General features: G+C 38.9%; 3 protein-coding genes and 1 long non-coding RNA gene across 22 annotated transcripts in view; 3 read left to right on the top strand and 1 right to left on the bottom strand.

Annotated features, from left to right (window-relative positions):
* si:dkey-151g10.3 (serine/threonine-protein kinase WNK2) overlaps window positions 1–3480 on the top strand; it is a 43158-nt gene extending 39678 nt beyond the window's left edge. For all 5 annotated transcript variants that reach the window (XM_037105443.1, XM_037105442.1, XM_037105440.1 and 2 more), the window contains one exon: window positions 219–3480. In XM_037105443.1, the coding sequence (XP_036961338.1) occupies window positions 219–794 (576 nt within the window). In that variant the 3' untranslated portion in view covers window positions 795–3480. The remainder of the gene's footprint in view (window positions 1–218) is intronic.
* A 1116-nt stretch (window positions 3481–4596) lies between these two features.
* phf8 (PHD finger protein 8) lies at window positions 4597–14984 on the top strand. Of its 2 annotated transcripts, none has more exons than XM_037105452.1 (22): window positions 4597–4898; window positions 5673–5972; window positions 6162–6247; window positions 6336–6462; window positions 6793–6953; window positions 7069–7210; window positions 7415–7601; window positions 7703–7865; window positions 7966–8053; window positions 8456–8562; window positions 8668–8759; window positions 9460–9549; window positions 9682–9963; window positions 10067–10149; window positions 10237–10406; window positions 10588–10673; window positions 11199–11320; window positions 11615–11946; window positions 12069–12164; window positions 12256–12365; window positions 12454–12814; window positions 12905–14984. In XM_037105452.1, exons 2-22 carry the CDS (start codon window positions 5875–5877, stop codon window positions 12991–12993), a joined length of 3072 nt encoding a protein of 1023 aa, XP_036961347.1. In that variant the 5' UTR covers window positions 4597–4898; window positions 5673–5874; the 3' UTR covers window positions 12994–14984. The 2 variants fall into 2 exon arrangements, with proteins under 2 accessions (XP_036961347.1, XP_036961346.1); XM_037105451.1 differs by having other exon boundaries at window positions 6318–6462.
* On the bottom strand, window positions 7459–19264 carry LOC119023483. Its single transcript, XR_005076273.1, has 3 exons — window positions 19128–19264; window positions 10216–10373; window positions 7459–7595 (listed from the first exon to the last, which is right to left on the bottom strand). It is a non-coding gene; the product is annotated as an uncharacterized LOC119023483 (long non-coding RNA).
* huwe1 (HECT, UBA and WWE domain containing E3 ubiquitin protein ligase 1) overlaps window positions 15210–20082 on the top strand; it is a 38916-nt gene continuing 34043 nt past the window's right edge. For 10 of the 14 annotated variants that reach the window (XM_037105438.1, XM_037105437.1, XM_037105431.1 and 7 more), the window contains exons 1-2: window positions 15210–15291; window positions 17167–17236. The gene's annotated coding sequence lies outside the window, so the exon portion shown is untranslated. Of the gene's footprint in view, window positions 15292–15413; window positions 15432–15614; window positions 15686–17166; window positions 17237–18829; window positions 19101–19211; window positions 19344–20082 lie in introns of those variants that run through there. The other 4 variants (XM_037105426.1, XM_037105425.1, XM_037105427.1 and 1 more) reach the window with 4 other exon arrangements.

Raw genomic sequence — 20082 nt, 5'->3', positions numbered from 1 at the left:
ATTCATTTTATCGTCTTTTAACTTGTTTCATAAAACAAGTCCCCATCTTCATCATCTCCTTCTTAAGGAGAGTGCTTCAACACTTTTTTGCTGAGAAGCTCCATGAAATATTTTGTGGACTACGAAAACATAAATATTTTCTATGAATTCCATTTATTTCAATGATGTATGTGTGTGCTGTAAAATTCCCTTAGCACTCACTACTATCTTCCATACAGGTGGCTTCCCCAAGTTGGTTTCCAGCGGCACCACTGAACCCCCAGGCATCCTCGACCCCTGCTAGCTTGGCTGCGGCAGCCCCTTCCCAGTACACAGGTGGAGGGAGCCTGTCCACCCTGCAAACTCCAGGACCACCCCCACAAACGCACATGGCTCAAGTGCCACAGATGCAGCAAAGTTTACACCTCCATCAGTCTCTTCCCCCCCAGCAGATGACCTATCCGCAGTCCCCGCTCCGCCAGCAGGTACCGCAGACCCGGATGCAATCTCCGACACAGTCCCAGTCACTGCCACAGACACAACCCATCACCCAGCTGCCCCACTCACCACCTCAAAGCCAACCACTGCTGCCTTCCCAAATGCCCACATCTCCAGTGTCAACGGCTGGGCCTCTGCTGCCCGGCAACAGCACCACTGCACCTACAGATAGCACTGCTGCTACTGGGGGGACATTTTGCTCCTGTTCTTCATCCTCTTCCACCTCTTCCTCTTCTTGCTCTGCTGCTGCTCTACCTTCCAGTGCCAAAATTCACCCAACACCCCCCACCTCTACTCTTCCTCTGGGACAGAAATGAAACCAAGGCGAAGTGTGAGGTCAACATGAAGGTGCAAGAGATGGAAATCCTAAGTGGATCAGGAAGTAAAGCAGATCAATTTGGAGTGTTAGTCCTGTTTATGCATGAGAGAGCTGTGAATGCAATGAATATATGGATTCCAGTGTACTTCTGGACGAGATGGGGGAGTGAATGTGAGAGACGATAGATTCTAGTATGTACAGACAGAGGGTAAATTGGAACACAGCAGCTGAGGTTTATGAATCATGGTATGTATGGATGTTGAGATGTATAAATTCTTAAATGTATGAGTGTGTGCGTTTATGAGTGTGGGTGAGTGTTTATGGACTATCAGAGTACATATCCCTTTTGTCCTTTTACACAGATTAACATACATGTATTTGTTTTGCAACCAACTCAGTTGGACCTGAACTCTCCCCAAGCAGAGACAAGAAGGACAAAATATTTGACAGTTGTGTTGACATATTTGTTCAATTTTGTCGATGCTTACAGTGAAAGGACTATCAATTTTAAAAGTGCAATTAGTAATGGTCATCTGAATTGATCAGCATGTATTGTATGGATTTGTCTGTAAGGCATAAATATTTTTGTAGAAGCACATTGATGAAAACATAGAGAATCTTTTCATGAACTTTTAAAAATGTAGGCCTACAGCACAAGGTGTTTCAATGGGCAATTAAACAAAAATCCAACAACAGCATGTTACACAGCTATTACAAGTTATCTGGTACCATCATTACCAAAATGCGACCAAACATACTACTGTTACAGTAAAGTACACCAATACAGCATGTGCTCCATTTGTATTATTTTATGTTTCGCAGCTGTAACATAGAAAGAGTCTGAATTACTATGAGTGATGTGATAATAAATTCTTATTAATTCATAATTTGATGGCAAATTGAAAAACGCCATCTATGTTCACTGCTCAGCCCAAGACTGCATGACCTAATGACTAACTTGACTTGCCTGAGAGCAAAGTGCTTGCACTTGCTGTATATTCATGAATCAGACATTTACCATTTGCAGCCAATCAGTCACGAGTAAATTGGTTTTCAGTAAGATATGCTTTCACATTTGACATTTTTGCTTTTGAGCTCTGCATATCGAAGTTTACCACTGTATCATGCTGAGGAGGAACATTAAAAAGAAAAAAACTGCCAAGTTACTATAGACTGGGGAGACCATATGGGTTGTTCCCATATTGCCTTTTAAAATTAATGCATTTTTGTGGGTGTGTGAGTGTTTTTCTGTGTGACAAAGCTTTGTGATAGTCCCATGGTATATTGCATTAAAAATAGCATCCCTGTTTTATTTCATTCAAAGCGGCCTCTCAGATGTCACTGTACCCAACTGTTAATGTTTACTCTGCCTATGTTTTGGGTTTGTTTCCTCAAAAACAAAAAAAAGTGAGAGGTTAGACCATATGCCGGCTGTAAGCTTGATGTCACTTGCCTGTTTGTCAACTTAGACAGACAGACTTCTTTCTTTAGTGAACTCTAGTCTTTGACCATAGGCTGTCAGTGTGAATGCATCTGTCAGAAACTGAACTCTGGGCCATAATTGTGCTTCACTCACATTGCAAAAGGTTTACTCTAGTCAAACACGCTCCATTCCTCAATTCCTAAACTCGCCTCATGTTTAGATGCAGAGATACACAGAGTAATATATCAGCAGCTGATATATTATGGCACATTTTATTGGGTTATCAGTACACTTAGCCATACACATATTTGAGTATCAATGGTCAGGTGTTAATACATTTTTTTTGGCATAATAAGTAGCCTGTAGTCAAAGCAGCATTTCTGTTTTATTAATGATAGAGAGATTGTGTGCCACTGAAAACAGGAGATTGTACCGGTTGTTTAAGACTGCTAAATGTGAGTAAAAACATTTCAAACATAAATTGTGAAGGAGGAATACTTTGTGCTAAAGGGTATGGTTGTTCAGAATCCGCAACTGCATAATCTAGAATATAACATGGTTTTCTGTATTTGTTGCTTTTCAAGAAAACCCACATTGTGACAGAGATGTAGGTCTTGATTAGTGAAGGTGAGATACTGTGCTGTCATGTATGATACTAACATGTTGACTGCAAGCTACAGCTTAATGATCATTACCCATGATGTGGAGCTGGCTTTTGTCCTTGAAGTGTTACCAAAATGTTATCTAAAAGATAAAGATTATTTTTGTATTTTGAAATGGGGTTGTACAAATTGTAAAATTGTGTTCTCATTATAAATCCGAGGTTATTCGAAACTAGAAAACACTGGTTTTCATCCCTGTTTACATGGGACTCCCTTGCCTTCATATACCTCTCTGTGTCCTGATAGGCCAGGGTCCTTTAAGATTATATTCAGAGAATTTTCTCATTTTTGACAATTTATGTCAGTTCTTAACCATGACAACCTGTTAGATACATACAACCTGTTAGATACACACAACATAAGCCTCCCTACTGGGCTTTAGGTCAGAATTAATAAACCTTAAAATGAATACAACAAAAATTTGGGGAGTCCCAAAATGGCATTAATGAGAACCAATGATAAAAGGACATTTGGGCAGAGAAACCTCAAAAAATAAAGTACGTTGCTGGTTATTTAGCCTCTGTAAATTGTAACTAATTCGACTGTTGATTTTATTTATGTTTTGTAACTAATCAAAATAAATGATGTTAAACATCAAACATAGTGTGGATTTTTTTATGTGTCATAATTTTGCTCTTTCACACCACAATAACTTAAGTGTGTAGGCCAGAAGGGCAACTTGGTTGTTCCATTTAGGCATGACTTACAGTACATGTATTTTAGATGAAGTACACACTTCTGCCAGCCATTTTTGAAGACATACTTATGGAACACTTGATTTCTGCACTACAAATTGAAAATCAATTTGCAGATATTTTAGCTGGGATCCATTACAATGAACATGAAGTCTGCCTCTGCTGTTGGTCAAGGCTAAGCTATTGCTCAGCAATCACTAACACAAAATGGCTCTAACCAATGCAGTTATAAGCAGAATTTATAAAGTGTGCCCTGCATGAATACTGAATACTGTGAAGTGATAATTATAATTATAATAATTATATAATTATTCAAGTGAGTTCAATGAAATCTAATCCATTAAATATATCAAACAAGCTGCAAACTGATTATTACACTCAAAATCTCAATCTCAAAATTGTGATGTAACATGCAAATAACAACATAAGCAAAAACACTGGGGGAGCAAAGCAAAAATTCATAAATAAAATATTCAGTTAATTTATTCATATGTTAATTAATAGATCTTAGAAGATCTTAGAAGATTATGTTAATTTACTTTTTGAGATTTAATATATTTTGAGGTATATCTTAACCTTCCTTCCAATTGTAAAATAAAGGTGAAGATAAATCTTTACATTTTAGTGTGCATGTTGTTGAAAATTACCAAAAATATATCACAACTATGATGTGAAATAATATTTTGACATAAAAAAGTTGGTTGTTTGCATAGATCACATTGCATAAAGAGTATTGCACTGGGCCTTCCTACTATTCCTTACTAGAGCAAAATCATTGGAACTTCAGTGACATTTCCATTGACGTTTTTGATCAAAGACCAATTTTTTTTTCTAGATGAAGATAAATAAATGTGTCAGGAATAAAAGTTGGTAAAATATGTTTTCATTTATGTGTTTCTAGACGTTTTCTGACTTGTATTGATCACAAACGCAAGAAGTTTGCAGGCTGCTGTAACGTTTGGCAACGTTTTTTTTCCTGAACGCAACTCGACATTTGACTGTCCGCAACTTTATTGTTCTTTCAACAGCAGATAGCGACAAACAACGGTCTGACGCTACTGCCTTTGAAATGGCGTTGATGTAGTTCAAGATGCCGTTATTTGTAGTTATTATGGTCGTCTAGGTCGCTTCGGGTTCTAGCTTTCTGGGCAAGTGAATTTTTGGACCTGGCCCCTATATTTGGGCATTGCGGAGTTGATACATAAATATGTGGTAAAGCAAACTGCTAATAATACGTTGCATAATAAGGCCGCAGCTAACCCCGGCCTTGAGTGGGGATTACAACGGCTTTTGAATGCGTGGCCTGCCGCAGCTAGATGTCGGTAAGTTGCTAGCGCTGAATATCAATTTGGCTTTCAAACGATGCTTCTTTTATTTGGCTCAAACTTTTCACTTGTATCGAGTGCATGAGGCGTTACTTTCAAGTTTAAACGTTAAATGAATTGCACTTTGTATTTTCTTGTCTTAAGTTTAAGTAGATGCTTAGGTTATCATTGGTGGCTAACACGGCTAACGTTAGCTTATGTGCTAAACACGTTAGTGTTTTGATAGCAATACAACATTCACTGGGCATAGCGTGTTTACAAACAGGGAGCTAACGTTACGACCTGTTAGTTAGCTAATGTTATCAACTGGCTAGCAGAACATTTTTTTTAATCAAAATCTGTGAATAATATGCGATCACTCCAATTATTTTTATGGTTTGAAACTCTTTAAGATAAATGTTAAGCCACCGTAAGAAATAGTTTCGTGATCCTGCAAGGTGTATATACGGGCACTTTAGGGCAACAATACTCAGTTTACTATTATTACATTACTATTAACAGCCATGGCCGGCACAGTTAAAGTTTACACAAAAAGTGTGAATGCAAGTTAGCCTTTCTGAGTAAATATTGGAAATGTGTATATGGTGTGAATAGTTGATGTTCATTGTATGCATGTATACACATCTGTATATGTTTACTAATGTATATTCTGGCAGGAGTAGGTTTTAGTGTTTCTGCTTTACTGTGTAAATTTAAGAGCTTGCCATACTGTTGGATTATCGTCATGTCTCATGGCAAGATATTAACACGTTTTTCTTTCCTGTATCTCAGCAGGCTTCCACAGAAATCCCAGTGTGCATGTACCAATAACAAGGATCTGGAAGTGAAGCGACCAACTTGCATCTCACCTCAGTTACACTGATATCATTACTAGTACTACATAGTGAATAAAGCAGCCTGTTAAAGAGTTCTTCCAATTTAATTTAGATTTTGACATTGACAATTAGTCCCCACTACCACACACACAGGCAATATGGCATCGGTGCCAGTGTACTGCTTGTGCCGCTTGCCATATGACGTGACACGCTTCATGATCGAGTGTGACATTTGTCAAGACTGGTTCCATGGAAGGTAAGACATTTTCAGATTTAAATCTGTGCTGTTACAAATATATTCAAATGGTATGTTGTATAATTTATGATGTGGTTATTATATCTGTTTTTATTAATTGCATGATTCTTTTGGCAGTATTTGACTTATCACAATCAAGCTATCTGATCTGCAAATTCCTTGTCTGATACATGATCTTTTTCAATGTAGCTGTGTGGGAGTAGAGGAGGACAAAGCAGCCGAGATTGACCTGTATCACTGCCCCAATTGTCAGGTCACCCATGGGCCGTCTGTCAGTAAGTTACCTTTAGTTATGATCTTGTTAGTTTATTTTACATTAAAATGCAGTTGTTCACCTCCTCCTATGTCTCCCATGTTCCACAGTGCGTAAACGCCGTGGAGGCAATAAACAGACTGATCATGGTGCCAGTGGAGCAAGAGATCCAAGTCGGCCTGTGAAAACGGGAAGCCCACAATTTGTTAGGGAGCTACGGAGCCGCACATTCCCAAAGTAAGTCTCTCCCAGTGTCCTGATAAGGCTCAAGTTTGCTGTTCGTGTTTAACAACAAAACCATGATGTAAATGTTTGACTGGTTTTAGTGCACATCACATGTTGATTCAACAACTAAACAGGAGGTGTGAATGTACATTAAGGTTTTTATTCTGTTATTGCTGCATTTTTGTGCCTTAGTGTTGCTCTAGCACAGAAGTTACTCCAGAGCTTCTGGTCTTAGAGCTTATGCCTTACTGTAACATATTTGTAAAGCAATTTTTTTGAATATTTTCTCTGTGTGTTCATAATCAAAACTTGTGCATGTATCTGTTTGTGCTCCTATGACAGTGCGGATGAAGTCTTGCTAAAGCCATCTGGTGCCCAGCTGACCGTTGAGTTTCTAGAAGAGCATTCTTTCAGTGTTCCTGTCATGGTGCTGAGGCGGGATGGCCTTGGAATGACCCTTCCTCCAGCATCATTTGGCGTCAGTGATGTGGAGCACTACATTGGTAAAGTTTTGACACATTTAATACTAAAATAAAATGTGTTTACTTTTATGTGTTGGATATAGTAACTAAGACATCTACACTTTTCTCAAACTTGTTAATTTTGTTCTAAATGTAGGTGCAGACAAAGAGATTGATGTGATTGATGTGTCTCGCCAATGTGACCTGAAGATGCGGTTGGGAGATTTTGTTGAATACTACAACAGCCCCAACAGAGACAGGGTGCTCAATGTCATAAGCCTGGAGTTCTCTGAGACCAGGTACACAAATATGTTCACTTTACGGACTGTTCAGTTCATTGTTATACTGTAGTGTCTGGTTAGTTGAGTTTAATGTCTCAATCAAATTCAGTTGGACTCCAAAAAAAAACCAGAAAGGAGTGAGAACTTTATTCTGCAACTGAAGTTGTGTTGTTACTGATGTGATACTTTGAAGACTGAAGACAAGTGTTGGTATTATTTCAGGCTGTCAAACTTGGTTGAGACTCCAAAGATTGTGAGGAAACTCTCGTGGGTGGAAAACCTCTGGCCTGAAGAATCTGTGTTTGAACGCCCCAACGTGCAGAAGTACTGCCTAATGGGAGTGAAGGACAGCTACACAGACTTTCACATTGACTTTGGAGGCACCTCAGTATGGTACCATGTCCTGAGGGTGAGAGGAAAAACAAAATCATATTATTACAGTAACACTGACTGCAGAACACATTTTCCTTTTTGGTATTATTCTAAGAGCTTGCCTCTGTGTCTTTTCAGGGCGAGAAAATCTTCTACTTGATTTCCCCCACTCCAGCCAACTTGGCACTTTTTGAGCGGTGGAGTTCCTCATCTAACCAGAATGAGATGTTCTTTGGAGACCAGGTTGATATGTGCTACAAGTGCTCTGTCAAACAAGGAAACACTTTGTTCATACCAACCGGTAAGGTATTTGTTTTGTTTGTCACAAAATGTTTTTAGTAGAGTTGTTAGTCTGAATAAATTACTTAATAATAATTACCCTCTTGTCATTTGTTTTCCAGGGTGGATTCATGCTGTGTTGACTCCAGTGGACTGTCTGGCCTTTGGAGGAAACTTCTTGCATAGTCTCAACATTGATATGCAGTTGCGGTTAGTTTCCTCAGGACTATTTCCATACTAGTTGATACCAATTGAAACTTGATTTTACTTTAAACCATTATTAACCAGAAAAAAAACCACATGTGGCAGATCCTTGCTGCTTAGGTGGCCTTTTTGGTTTTATCACCCAGTGTCCTCCACAGTCATTATTCTGACTGTATTATGATATGTGGAATCTTCATGATTCCTCAGACATGGTTGAAACTTGAACTTGGATATGCTAATGGGCCTTTAGGTCCTAGAATTACTGTAGTTCACCCAATTTCATTCCTATTTTTGGTAAAAAATGACATTTTTCTATCAATTTTCGGTCACATCTTTAAAGAGGTTGTCCATAAGTTTGTGGCTATAACCATTCATGTCTGAATTTCCTGTGCTATGTTGTCATTTTAGAGCGTATGAAATAGAGAAGAGATTGAGCACAGCAGACCTGTTCAGATTTCCCAACTTTGAGACTGTGTGCTGGTATGTTGGAAAGCACCTTCTGGATACATTCAGAGGTGAGTTCAATGAATTTCATAATGTTCATATGTCTTGTTGTGAACAGCCTCTGTTTATTATTTGTTTTTGTAATATTGTTAACTTTGTGCTATTCTGTTTCCCAGGTTTGAGAGAAAACCGCAGACACCCTGCCACTTACCTGGTTCATGGAGCTAAGGCCCTGAACAATGCTTTCCGTGGCTGGACCCGTAAAGAGGTTGGCAAAATGTCATTCAGCTACTTAATATTTACAGCTTTTTTAAAATCTCAAAAGAGTCTCTTTAATTGCAACATTAAAAGAATGTGTAGATCTTAAATGAGGTGTGGTAAATTTCATTGTGTGTGTTTAGATGTGTCAAAGAACACAGAACATTGACTTACTTTAGGTCCTACAAATCCTGGTGGTGTGTCAGGAGATTTAAATAATCAATGAAGTTAAGGTGCTGGGCCTCATGCTTAAATGCACTTATTGCCTCTCTTAATTGAGAGATGCACTTATTGTTTCTGCTGCTGGGGGATCGCATCATTTAACGTAATTATTTTCCTTATTAAAGTTGTATTATTTTACCCACCTGCCTCCTGCTGTTAATTTCTATAACCCTGCTGGTCCATTCTGTGCATCACCACTCCACTCAGACGCCCAGCAGCGCTCCTCCTTGTCCTCCACTAAATATCCATGTGTTCGCACACATGCAATTAAAATGATTTTTTACGGGACAAGAGAGAGATTAGAGATGGCAGTAGAAGAAATAGCTCTCCACAAGAAAGTGGGTTTCTTAACATGTCAAACTATTCCCTTAAATTTTTCATTTAAACAAGAAAATGTTGAATTAAAAATGGCTTTTATGTTATTGTAACTTTAACTGCAAAATATTCTGTGGAATGACTTATCTAAGTGTTATCTCCCTACTCTTTAGGCTTTAGCAGAGCATGAAGTGGAAATTCCAGAAACCATCAATACCCAGACATTAGTGAAGGACCTGGCCAAGGAGATTCGTCTGGTTGAAGTAAATAATAGAATCACTCAAAGTTTGTGCATGTTTTTAGATTTGTTTTCATTTTTAAGATGTTTGCTTATTAACATATCAAAATGACTTAATTGGTTTTACTTACTAAACAGTACTGTACTCTTTTGATAGGATATCTTCCAGCAAAACATTGGCCGCACTGGACCCCAGTTTCCTGGTTCACCTCTCTCTAAAGCTCCCCTGACCACTTCTCAGAATTCAGGACGTCCCCCTGGGAAAAAAAAAGGACCGAAGCCTAAAGAGGGGATAGGGGGTCTTGCATCCCCAGGACCCAAGAAGAAGAATCAAAAGGGTGTCCTTAAGGCAGAAGCAGGAGAACTAGACCTTATTGAGATCCACACCAAACATACTCTCAAGAAATTTCAACCTGGCAAATCCAAAAACAAGAACAAGGTATGATGTTTGCAGATGATGGTGGGAATGCTTACTTCACATGTTTAATTTTACTAAACATTTAATCCTCATGTTTGCCTTCAATTCCTATCTGTCTTTCCAGTTGGAATTGCCTTTGGAGGAGTTTGAAGGGAAGTTGAATAAAAGCAAACTGAAACTTGTGCTGACCAATGGAAAAATTCAAAGGTAAGCTTTGCAGCCATTCCTTAAAATTTGTAATTGTATGTGACTTTCAATTGTTTGGGTTCTTACCTGCTGGTCTTCTGTCTTCAGTAAGAAAGATGGCAACAGTAATGGTGCAGGACGTGCTGGAAACTACAAACATCTTGCCATGGAGGGATCTAGTCTGTCTGACCTGGAGTCCGAGGATGAGCTGCAGATTGACGAGACCCCTCCTCCACGACGCAAACCTGCAGGACCAAGCAAGAAAAAGAAACTAAGCGGTGAGAATTCAGTATTAGGAATTTTATAGCTGTCTTTTACATTTCTTTAATTCCTTCATCTGCTGGACAATCAGTGTAGCTGGTTGAAGGCTTGGGCTGTTAAAACATAATATAAGTCAGTAATATAGTTTTAAAAGCCAACTTCCTGCTGTAACCTAACTTTGTTTAGTTGTGCCATCAGGTCTTCCCAGGAAGCTGCCCAGAGCCAAACCGTGCTCCGACCCCAATCGCATCAGGGAGCCAGGAGAGGTAGACTTTGACATTGAGGTAAGATTATAATTGACACAACAATCAGAATTACTGGGCTTTTGTAGCCAATAAGTCAATCCCAAAAGTGATAAATGATACTTTTGTGCTTCCAAATTTAGCACAGCTCATCACAAATTATTTTTGTTGCACAGGGTTAGGGTTTTGTTACACAGACTTTACATTTGTTGTTTTACAAGACATTTTTCTGTTTTCAGTTTGATCAAGTTGGTTCACTGCATATCCCAGTCTACATATTTATCTTACTATTTAAATAATGAATTGCTCATGAGGTCACCAATTTTAGAATTGTATTTTGTAAATGCAAGTGTATCTGAGAGTAATTTATTATTTTATGATAACTGCTCATTCACTGAAACAGTGTCTCTGTCTCAGTCTCTGTCTAATTGAATAGACTTCTTGTGATTTGCAAGACAGTTCTTTTACTGTGGCATGTGCCATGCATTTCTCCCAAGATGAGACAGGATTTATTATTCCTGCACTGGTTCAGTAGTAACAATAGCATGTTTGTGCATGTGGCTTCAGGAGGATTACACCACAGATGAAGAGGCACTAGCCGCCCATGGAGTGAAGGGTGGTGCGGGGGGCATTCTGGACTTACTGAAGGCCAGCAAGCAAGTGGCAGGCTTGGACTCTGCAGCGCTCAGGTTAGATCTCCTTGAACACGAGTGATTAATTTATCATTTGAATTATTTAACACTCAAATTCAGGATCTCTGTGATGGTAATTTATAAGACATTTATTTTATAGGTCAGTTTTGAAGTATTATTTTTTTTAAATACACCTCCTAATCTTTGGATTCTAGTGACTGGATCAATTGTTTCGAACACAAATGGGAATAAATATCTCACTGTGCTGCTGCAAGAATCCAGTAACCTTTGAAACTTGCATATTTCACATATTTGATGATGAATGATTGCTCAACTCTCTTCTTCCCTCAGTGAGGAAGCCCCAGCCTCTCCCAGCACCCGAGATGCGATTCAGGGTATGCTGTCCATGGCCAACCCTCCTTCCTCCTCCTCATCTTCTTCATCTTCATCTCCCTTGTCTATTTCTGGTGGCTTGACCCAGGGTTTAGGGAAGGTCAAGGATAAAAGTGGCAGGGCTGTATGGGTGACTGGAGGGGTCAAAAAGACAGCAAATCCTGAGAAGAAACCTGTCATCCAGCGGCCTGGAAAACGGCCAATTAAAAGGCCAGCCCGTCACCTAAGTGACGAGGAGAGTCCAGATGAGCAAGAGACTCTGGGAACCTGTTTTAAAGATTCAGACTATGGTAAGTAGTACACTGAACAACTAACACATGCTGCTGTACAAATCAAGGCTAGTCCATGCAATTAAGTTAAAAGCTTTTATTGATCAACTCTGTTTAATTGTGCAAATCAATCCCTGTTTAAGTTTACCCGTCCTTGGAGTCTGATGAGGAGGACCATGCTAACAAGGCTAAGATGAAGCGGAAGAAAAACTGGGATGACACGCCTTGGAGCCCAAAAGGTAGCTGGCTTAAAAATAGCAATAAGATAGTTCACATTTGCTTTTTAGCTCTCTGATCTTTGGTCTCTTGATCATTTCTTTTCATTTATAGCCAGGGTAATGCCCACCCTTCCCAAACAGGAGCGGCCAGCCAGGGAAGGGGCTAGAGTCGCATCTGTGGAAACTGGTCTTGCGGCAGCTGCAGCCAAGCTGGCGCAACAGGTGAGTTGGGCAACAAAGGCTGTTGTTGATTGAAGTATGTGCCCAGTGAGTAACAGATGATCTATTATTTCTTTTGGTTATGATTCAGGAGCAGCAAAAGCCTGTGAAAAGGAAGTACACCAAAAAGCAGCGTCCGCCTGCTCCTGTCGTCACTCCCCCCCCTGTTCAGACTGAGCCAGCCCCACCCTCACCACCACCTGCTGCAGAGTCTACAGCAGACTTCAGCCCAGACAGAAGGATGGACTACTTCTCTGCTAGCCTGTTGGATCATGAATACACAGCAGGACCAGGGCCTTTTGGCCCTGGAGGCCCTAGAGGCAGTGGAGCCATGGCCCCAGGTGTATTCCTCACTTCACGTCGACCTTCACTGTCTCCGCAGAACAGCAGCTCTCATTCTGGTACATCCCCTGCAGGATTAGCCAGCCAAGGCACAACAGGTGTTGGTCAAGGTAAGCATAAACCTGAAGCTATGACAGCATAATTTCACATCTCAGTTATGGAAAACTTATCATGCATTTTCCCCTCTTGCTTTAATTTAGGGAAACGTCCAAAGAAAGGACTTGCAACAGCAAAACAGAGACTTGGAAAAATTCTGAAAATACACCGCAACGGCAAACTTCTCTTGTGAGAGATTCCACATTTGTGGAAATGTGGCTGAAGACTTTTAAGTGGGAAGGAAGAAAATGGCTTTTGTGAAAGTAGGTCTGAAGGACATAGAGATAGTGATCTATATTTTGTACTCTAGATAAATTTGTTTACTGTTTTCACCTGTTATTGAACCTCATTACATCTTGTCCTTTGCTCTACCCAGCAAAATCCCAACTCATTCCACTCATCAATATCTGCATACAAGTGTTTTCACAGGCACATCTGTGGTTTTAAACAACTCACTGTAATGTGCTGGATGAGCACTTAAATGTCGTAGATAAATCTTATTGATCACATTTGATATTGGCAATGGGAAATAGTGACTTGCATTTCAAAAGGTGGACATAGATTAAAATAGCTAGAATAACCAGCATTCTAAATTAACTGAACCTAATGTTTTCTTTAGTTTAAACTGTTTAAGTGGCGTTATTTATGCAGAAACATTCTCCTGTCCATCATGAGTTTCAAAAGGGAAGAAAGAACACCAGTGTTCTAGTCAGGTAAAATGTAATGTCTGTATAGCCCTCACACAATCCCACAAACACACCCATGAAGCGGTAGTGTTGTTAAGTTCACTTTTTACCTCATTACACTTTCTTCTTCGGTATAATGATTACAGAACACAATCTCTAGTGTATGCACATGATCAGCTCTTTGTATGCCACATCTATTCAATGTCCAGTTCTTTTTGAGGAATTTCTCATGTTTCTGATGCTTGTGTAACTCCATATACCGTAGCTCTACACATAAAATAGACTGCACTTAACTGATGCCAAGAGTAACATCATACGATTCTATTTATTGTGATCATATTTATTTACCAGCATTTTGCCATCTCTTAGCCTGTTATAACACAGAATGTTTTCCCAAGTACATCTTTTTGGTCCCTACTTTAATTATTTTCAACCACTTAATACCTGTAAAAAATTGTATCCATTGCATTGTCAGAATTTTTACAGTTTAAGTTGCAATTGTAAATATCTGTAATATTTGTAATTTATATAGCTTCATTGGAAGAGCAAAAAAATATTGTGAGGAGGAGTCTAGTTTCCTGCAAATTGCCATAATTTGTGCCCCAAGTGTTGGCAGCTTCTTCGGGCCAGATCTAGAGATGTGCTTTCTCTCCACAGAATGTACTAGTGATAAAATGGCAGTAATTTAGATTTAACTGTGTGAAACCATTGTGAAGGTGCAGGATATGAATTGATATGTAAATATATGTTGTAATTTAAGTTCTTTTATAGTTCAAAAACTTTGAAATCTTTCTTAACATAACTTGTACATGATACATTGCTGTATTTGGAAAATATCTGAAATAGTTCATTTTTTATATTTGTACGCAGTAATTATCATGCTTAGTTTGTCATGTTGTCTTGTCAGTGTAATAGTGAGTTGTTCTGAAAAAAAAAGCCCCTGTTTTACTTCATCCATTTAGTTTTATTAATTATTGTTGATATTCACTCTTGTGTTGGTGTGTACTGTGTGTTTTAAACATGATGTGTTTAAATACGACCGGAACAGATAAAATATACCTTGGGCAAAATTTCTTTTTTCACGGAATTTATTTTAGGAACATCAAAAGTGAGATGTGTGGCTTGAATTAATGGGTTTCTGTTTACTGTGTGCAGGTAGCTCAGTTATTACAGCATTCACTGGCGTGGGATTTAGGCAAAGTGTTTTGTATTGGAAAGGCCATCATTAAGATACAACAAATATTATTGTCTTTTATTAAACCCATGTACTCTCATCAATGACAGAAATCAGTTGATTTCTTGCAATGAAATATAATTTAATGTCAAAGCCACTTAAGATCTTACTTTTCAAATACTTGTGACAGTTTCCTCTGTTTTTGTTGTACTCACAATTGTACTATTTTCATACACAAACATTATCCCCATTGCTAAATTTTGAGCATTACTCACTGTCCAAATAGGAGTCACATGCAGTTGTTATTAAAATGTGCAGTCTTTATTTCCTCGTTGTCAGTGGATTTGAATACAGTTTCATATTAACTTGAATTAAAATATTTTCTCAGAAAGCCTGGATAATTCTGCTGTGTGCTTTCGTTTGCACATCTAAGAATATGGATTGTGAAAATACAAGTTAATAGCCTGTGTCACCTCTTTGAGACTCAAATGTACCAGCGTTTTTCGGTTCTGTACAACAACTACAAGGGAGTGCCCTGGGTAAACGCAGCAGCAGGTATTCTCGCGAGATCCCCAACTGCCCTACCACTCGCTAGTGCAAGATGGAGAAGCAAATGTAACACGCATTCGAGGTAAGCATTAAGACTTAATGCACAGTATTGACATGGATTTTAGCTAACTGGCGGCATACATTTTTCTTCTTTAAGAACTAGTGTCGATGAATCGCACCCATTACTGTGGCCAGAGACTTCAAACTAGTGTCTTTTTAAGGGTAAAGTACCGATCATATGCTGTGTAAACCGCCATTTTTAATTTAGCCATGATCCAACTGATAGAGCATTGTGCGGAGCTCGCACTGCTAGCTAGCTAGCTCGCGCGAAACCCGCAAACATACAAGCAACACACACACGCACACATACACTCATGTTCAGTGTGTGTGGGTATGCGCCTCTGTATAACTACAAGTCGAGGATGTATCCTCGTTCAGTAGCTACTCACTTTCGGGAGTGATGATAGAAATAACCGGTGAGAGTTAAAATGTGTGTCAGGTTGCAGATTTGACTTTTCGTAATCTGCTAACGTTAGCCGTCAAAGCTGAATTGGAGACGAAGTAACTAACGTTAGCATTAACTGCTATTGAGCCTAGCTAACGTCATCTAATTAGTTAGCTTTTAACTTTGCTAACGTTAACTCCACTATTGGCTTCAGCCGTAACAGCGTAGCGTTATGCAGCTAAATGTACCTCCAACAATATTGGCAAACACTGTTAGCAGTCTTTGCATGTGTAAGACTAACCTAGCTAACTTGAGAATGATAAACGAGTTAGCGAGTGTCGTAATGTTACTTAAACTAAGGTACTTTCCACGGCCATTGCTGTATTTTCTGATGTGGATGAATTGGATCAGTTTACAACGTCAGAAGCTGGTATTAATGTTAATGCTGCGCTGTTCTTTGTGAATGTAATTAACCCGGAAAGGGTGGTAAGTTCGTGCATTGGGGAAGCATCACACTGTCAAATAGGCGTCCAACAAAAGGAAGAGATCACATTTGCGAGCCCGTTTCAGAGCAAATGTAAAGTGAATCCGTGGTGACTGTCAGCATCCTCTTTGGTCCTTGTCATCCTCTCAGTCAGCGAACACAGTGATATGGGGGAGTGGAGTTGATATAAAGAATGCTGCATTGATTTATTATGAAAGGAAAAAAAAAAAAAACGTCTGAGTTAATTTATTCAAACAAGTTCTTTGTTCACACCCTAAAGTTGATACGTAATACCACAGCCTGCTGGAAAATGTTTTGCCTGAAAATATATGAACCTGTACCCCAAATCTTGGGCACTTCGGTTAATTGTATGTGATTGTATGTGTATGTATGTGCAATACATGTTGTGGTTTTGATTGCAATTGTTTAAGTGCCAGACCATTAAGTGATAGTGAGGGTCTTAAATTCAGATTGTAGAGTTATTCAGACTTATGGTGACATTTCAGTATGTTTGATTTACTTTACCCAGGCATGCATGTGCACAGTGAAAAACAAGTATGCTTTAAGTAACCTAGCTGTATTGCAGACAAATCAGTTGAACTTAGAGAATGAGTGATGAGTTTCTAGTCCATGCTCCTTACAAGAACTTACAGCCTATACATAGGACACCATACAAGTAAATTGGTTCTCCTTGAATAAAGTTTTAAAATAACTGGACTGGGGGAAAAAATCTAATCTTAATTGTAAAACAGCAGAGGTCAAACGTGTGTGGACACGTCCACATAAAAACGAAACCATGCAGACCCCAAAGACAGAAAGTTATGAGTGGGTTTTTAGATTGTCAGCGGCTGAGAAAGCCGAGACACTTATCTGCATTGTAACATTATTTCGTAACAGGGTTGGTTTGAAGTTGCCATTCATTTTTATTATTTTCACCAGCATTGTTTTTTATGTAAACCTGTTAAATGTTCAAGCTGCTAGAATTTTCTCAGTCTGTTGTTTCTGATTTGGTTGTCATGTGTTTTCAGAAAGATAAAAGAAACTGCAAAGCAAGCCAAGGATGAAAATGGTGGAGCTATTAAACCAAAGCAGTTTCTGGTATGTACTGCTAACCCATCTAGTACATATACTTAAGACAGTTGTGGTGAAACATTTGAATGCAAAAGGGATGAGGTGATTTGTAATAAATATTTTCTTCCAAGCCTATATCATCCTGATAATATCTGACAGTTTCCACAGGAATTGTCAGATAACCCTTTGAAAATAGAAGTGCTGCAAATAGCTCCAGAAAATTAGGTTTTGATAGTCATCAACACTTAGATGCTGACTAGTATGACCATTTTTAATGCTATACTTGACGATGAGAGTAAAAAAATATTTGACAAGTTTAATCCTTGATTACAGATTTGTTTGAGTTCCAATCAAGTTATTATAAATCCAATTAGTATGATTTGAATTTAGAAATAAGAAATACATTTTTCACAATGCATCGCCTTAAAGCAATTATGTGCTGTGATTTAGATCAGCCAATATACAGTACATGGAAATATTTGTGATACCTAGGGAACACCAACAGATATTGCTGCATGAACTCTTAACAATATGGCAGTCACATGTAATGATAATCCAGAGATGCAGTGAATATGTTTTAAATGTATGCTTTGAAGTCACAAGTTAAAAAAATAGGAATCAAATTTAAATATTGCCAAAAGTTGATCTATCAGTGAAGAATGAGCCTCTAAAAGAAGATTGAAAACATGAAATGAATCATGTTGGGGCATAAATTAACATAATGTTGGCCGAGTAATCATTCTGTAAAATGTTAAGTGCTCTATTTTATTACATTTTTATGATGCACTAAGTTTCGTTGATAGGTTGATCAGTCATGGATAACGATATCCCTTCAGATATTATAAATGAGAGAGAAGTTTGCTTGACATCCCTGAACTTTCCACACCCCAAGTGTTATATACATACATTATACACGAAGGCAGTGTTACAGGAGTTGTGTCTCAGTTTTGATGGAATAACAATAATAATAGCAGTAGTAATAATGATGCTAATAGTTTATTTCTATTCATTTTTAACATGTTCCAACATGTTAATTGATGTTAGTTCCTGCATTACAAAATCACACACCTCTGTATTTTGTCTTCTATTCTGTATTTCATCGTTATTGGCAATTTGAGTGCTATGGTCCACCAAAGAACATTCCTTGAAATGTCAACATATAAACCCCCAAAACACCTGAAAAAATAAGGAGTGGCATGCAAACTGAGGCACTTTACTTCATTATCAGCTGGTTAGGTCAAAGCCAAATATGCTCTCAAATTCATGCCTTTACTTTTTATGGTTGTATGAAATCCAGCAGTTTTGTTGACTGATTCTGGTTCAGTGCTTTCGTATGTTTGGTTAACTGTCCAGTCAGTTTCGTGTTTCTGAGATGTGAGGCGGATGTAACTCCATTCCTCTGGTTTACAGTTGTGCACCTGATAGATTTTGATGAAAATGTTTTGAGGGACAATGTAGTCATTATCATTATTTTCTGTGGATGGTGTCAGTTGGAGACTCACGATGATGTTAAATGTTAATGTACTGAGGGGCAGTTGGACTGCATCAATAAACAGTGGCTACTCGCTCCCAGCCGTAACGTTATTCACTTTTTGCACACTACCCAGAGTCATGATGACTGTGCCAACAGCTAGTGCCTGAGTGTTATGGAAACAAGCGCGGATGCACTGCAAATTTAATACAGCGAACGGATGAAAACAGTTGTTTAGCGAGCCGGTAGCCTTTCAGTGAATTATCCTGAGAGAAACACTGCAAACAAAACTCGCAGAGTCACGTTAGACCCATCCGGCAATGATTCAGCGAGTTATTATGCGTTTCTGCTGGCTACTCAACCAACGGTAGCTAGCCTGCTAGCTAGCGCGTGCTACGACTGTCTAGCTGAGGAACCAGGGTAAGAACCTGAGCAAAGTAACCTTACCTGGTTCCAGGTATTTGACACACGCCCATCTGACTCTCGCTGGACACCGAGTTATGTTTACAGTTTCGTTTTCGAGTAATAAAGAGATGGTGCTGGAGTAGGGAGTGCGGGCTTCTTTTGCGGCCTGTACAGCCCCGACCTAAATTAGTCCAGAGTCAGGTCAGGACAGCATGGTGAAATTTGTGGGATCTGGATTGACAGCTGTGGCACAGATGGGTAAAACTGACGATTTTTTGTTTAGATCTGATTTTTAAAATGTTTGTCGTTGATTACACACATGTCTTGTTTGTGACTTGGCTGTCTTTTATACGCTCTGGTGGTATTCAAATGCTTAGAAGTATTTCAAGAAAAGATCGCTTGCTAACGTTGCCGGTAGCTCAATGTTAGCTGGTCAGGGGCTAACATCGACTCCGTAGCAAACGTTACCGATAGATTTCTTTGGTACGCTGAGCTTCCTAATATGCTTTGTTTTGTCGGATGAGTTGTTTACCAATAACAGATAAGCTTAATGTCGTATGTGTTTACCAACTGCAGTCAAACGTGTGTTTAGTGACTTGTTAACATTGGGTAAATAACGTTATGCTGTTAGCAAGGGTGACGTTAGCCTGTTAGCTAGGTCGCTACAACTTTAACCTGTCAGCGTCAAGTCACTTGAGTTGATGATGGGCAAGCGTACAGTGAAGTAGTGGTCTTTTTTAATCAATATATTACTTGGATTCCAAATACGTGGAGCGATAGACAAATGTTTAAGGCCACCCAATAAGGCCCAGCCTGATTTAATTAACTTTGTGTCGTATGTTGCTAGCTAGCAACGAGCTAATGCTCTATCTCGGTCTGCTTTGTGATGATCAGTCCTCGCTAGATAATCTAAACAAATGTATTGTTGATATCACCTTTAAACCAAGAATTGTGATCATCATTTGGTAGCTCATACAGATGTTTTTTTTGTTTTTTT

The sequence above is a fragment of the Acanthopagrus latus genome, chromosome 7 (genome assembly GCF_904848185.1).
Source record: "Acanthopagrus latus isolate v.2019 chromosome 7, fAcaLat1.1, whole genome shotgun sequence".
In the NCBI taxonomy this organism is placed as follows: Eukaryota; Metazoa; Chordata; class Actinopteri; order Spariformes; family Sparidae; genus Acanthopagrus; species Acanthopagrus latus.
This window is presented reverse-complemented; position numbering and strand designations above follow the sequence as displayed.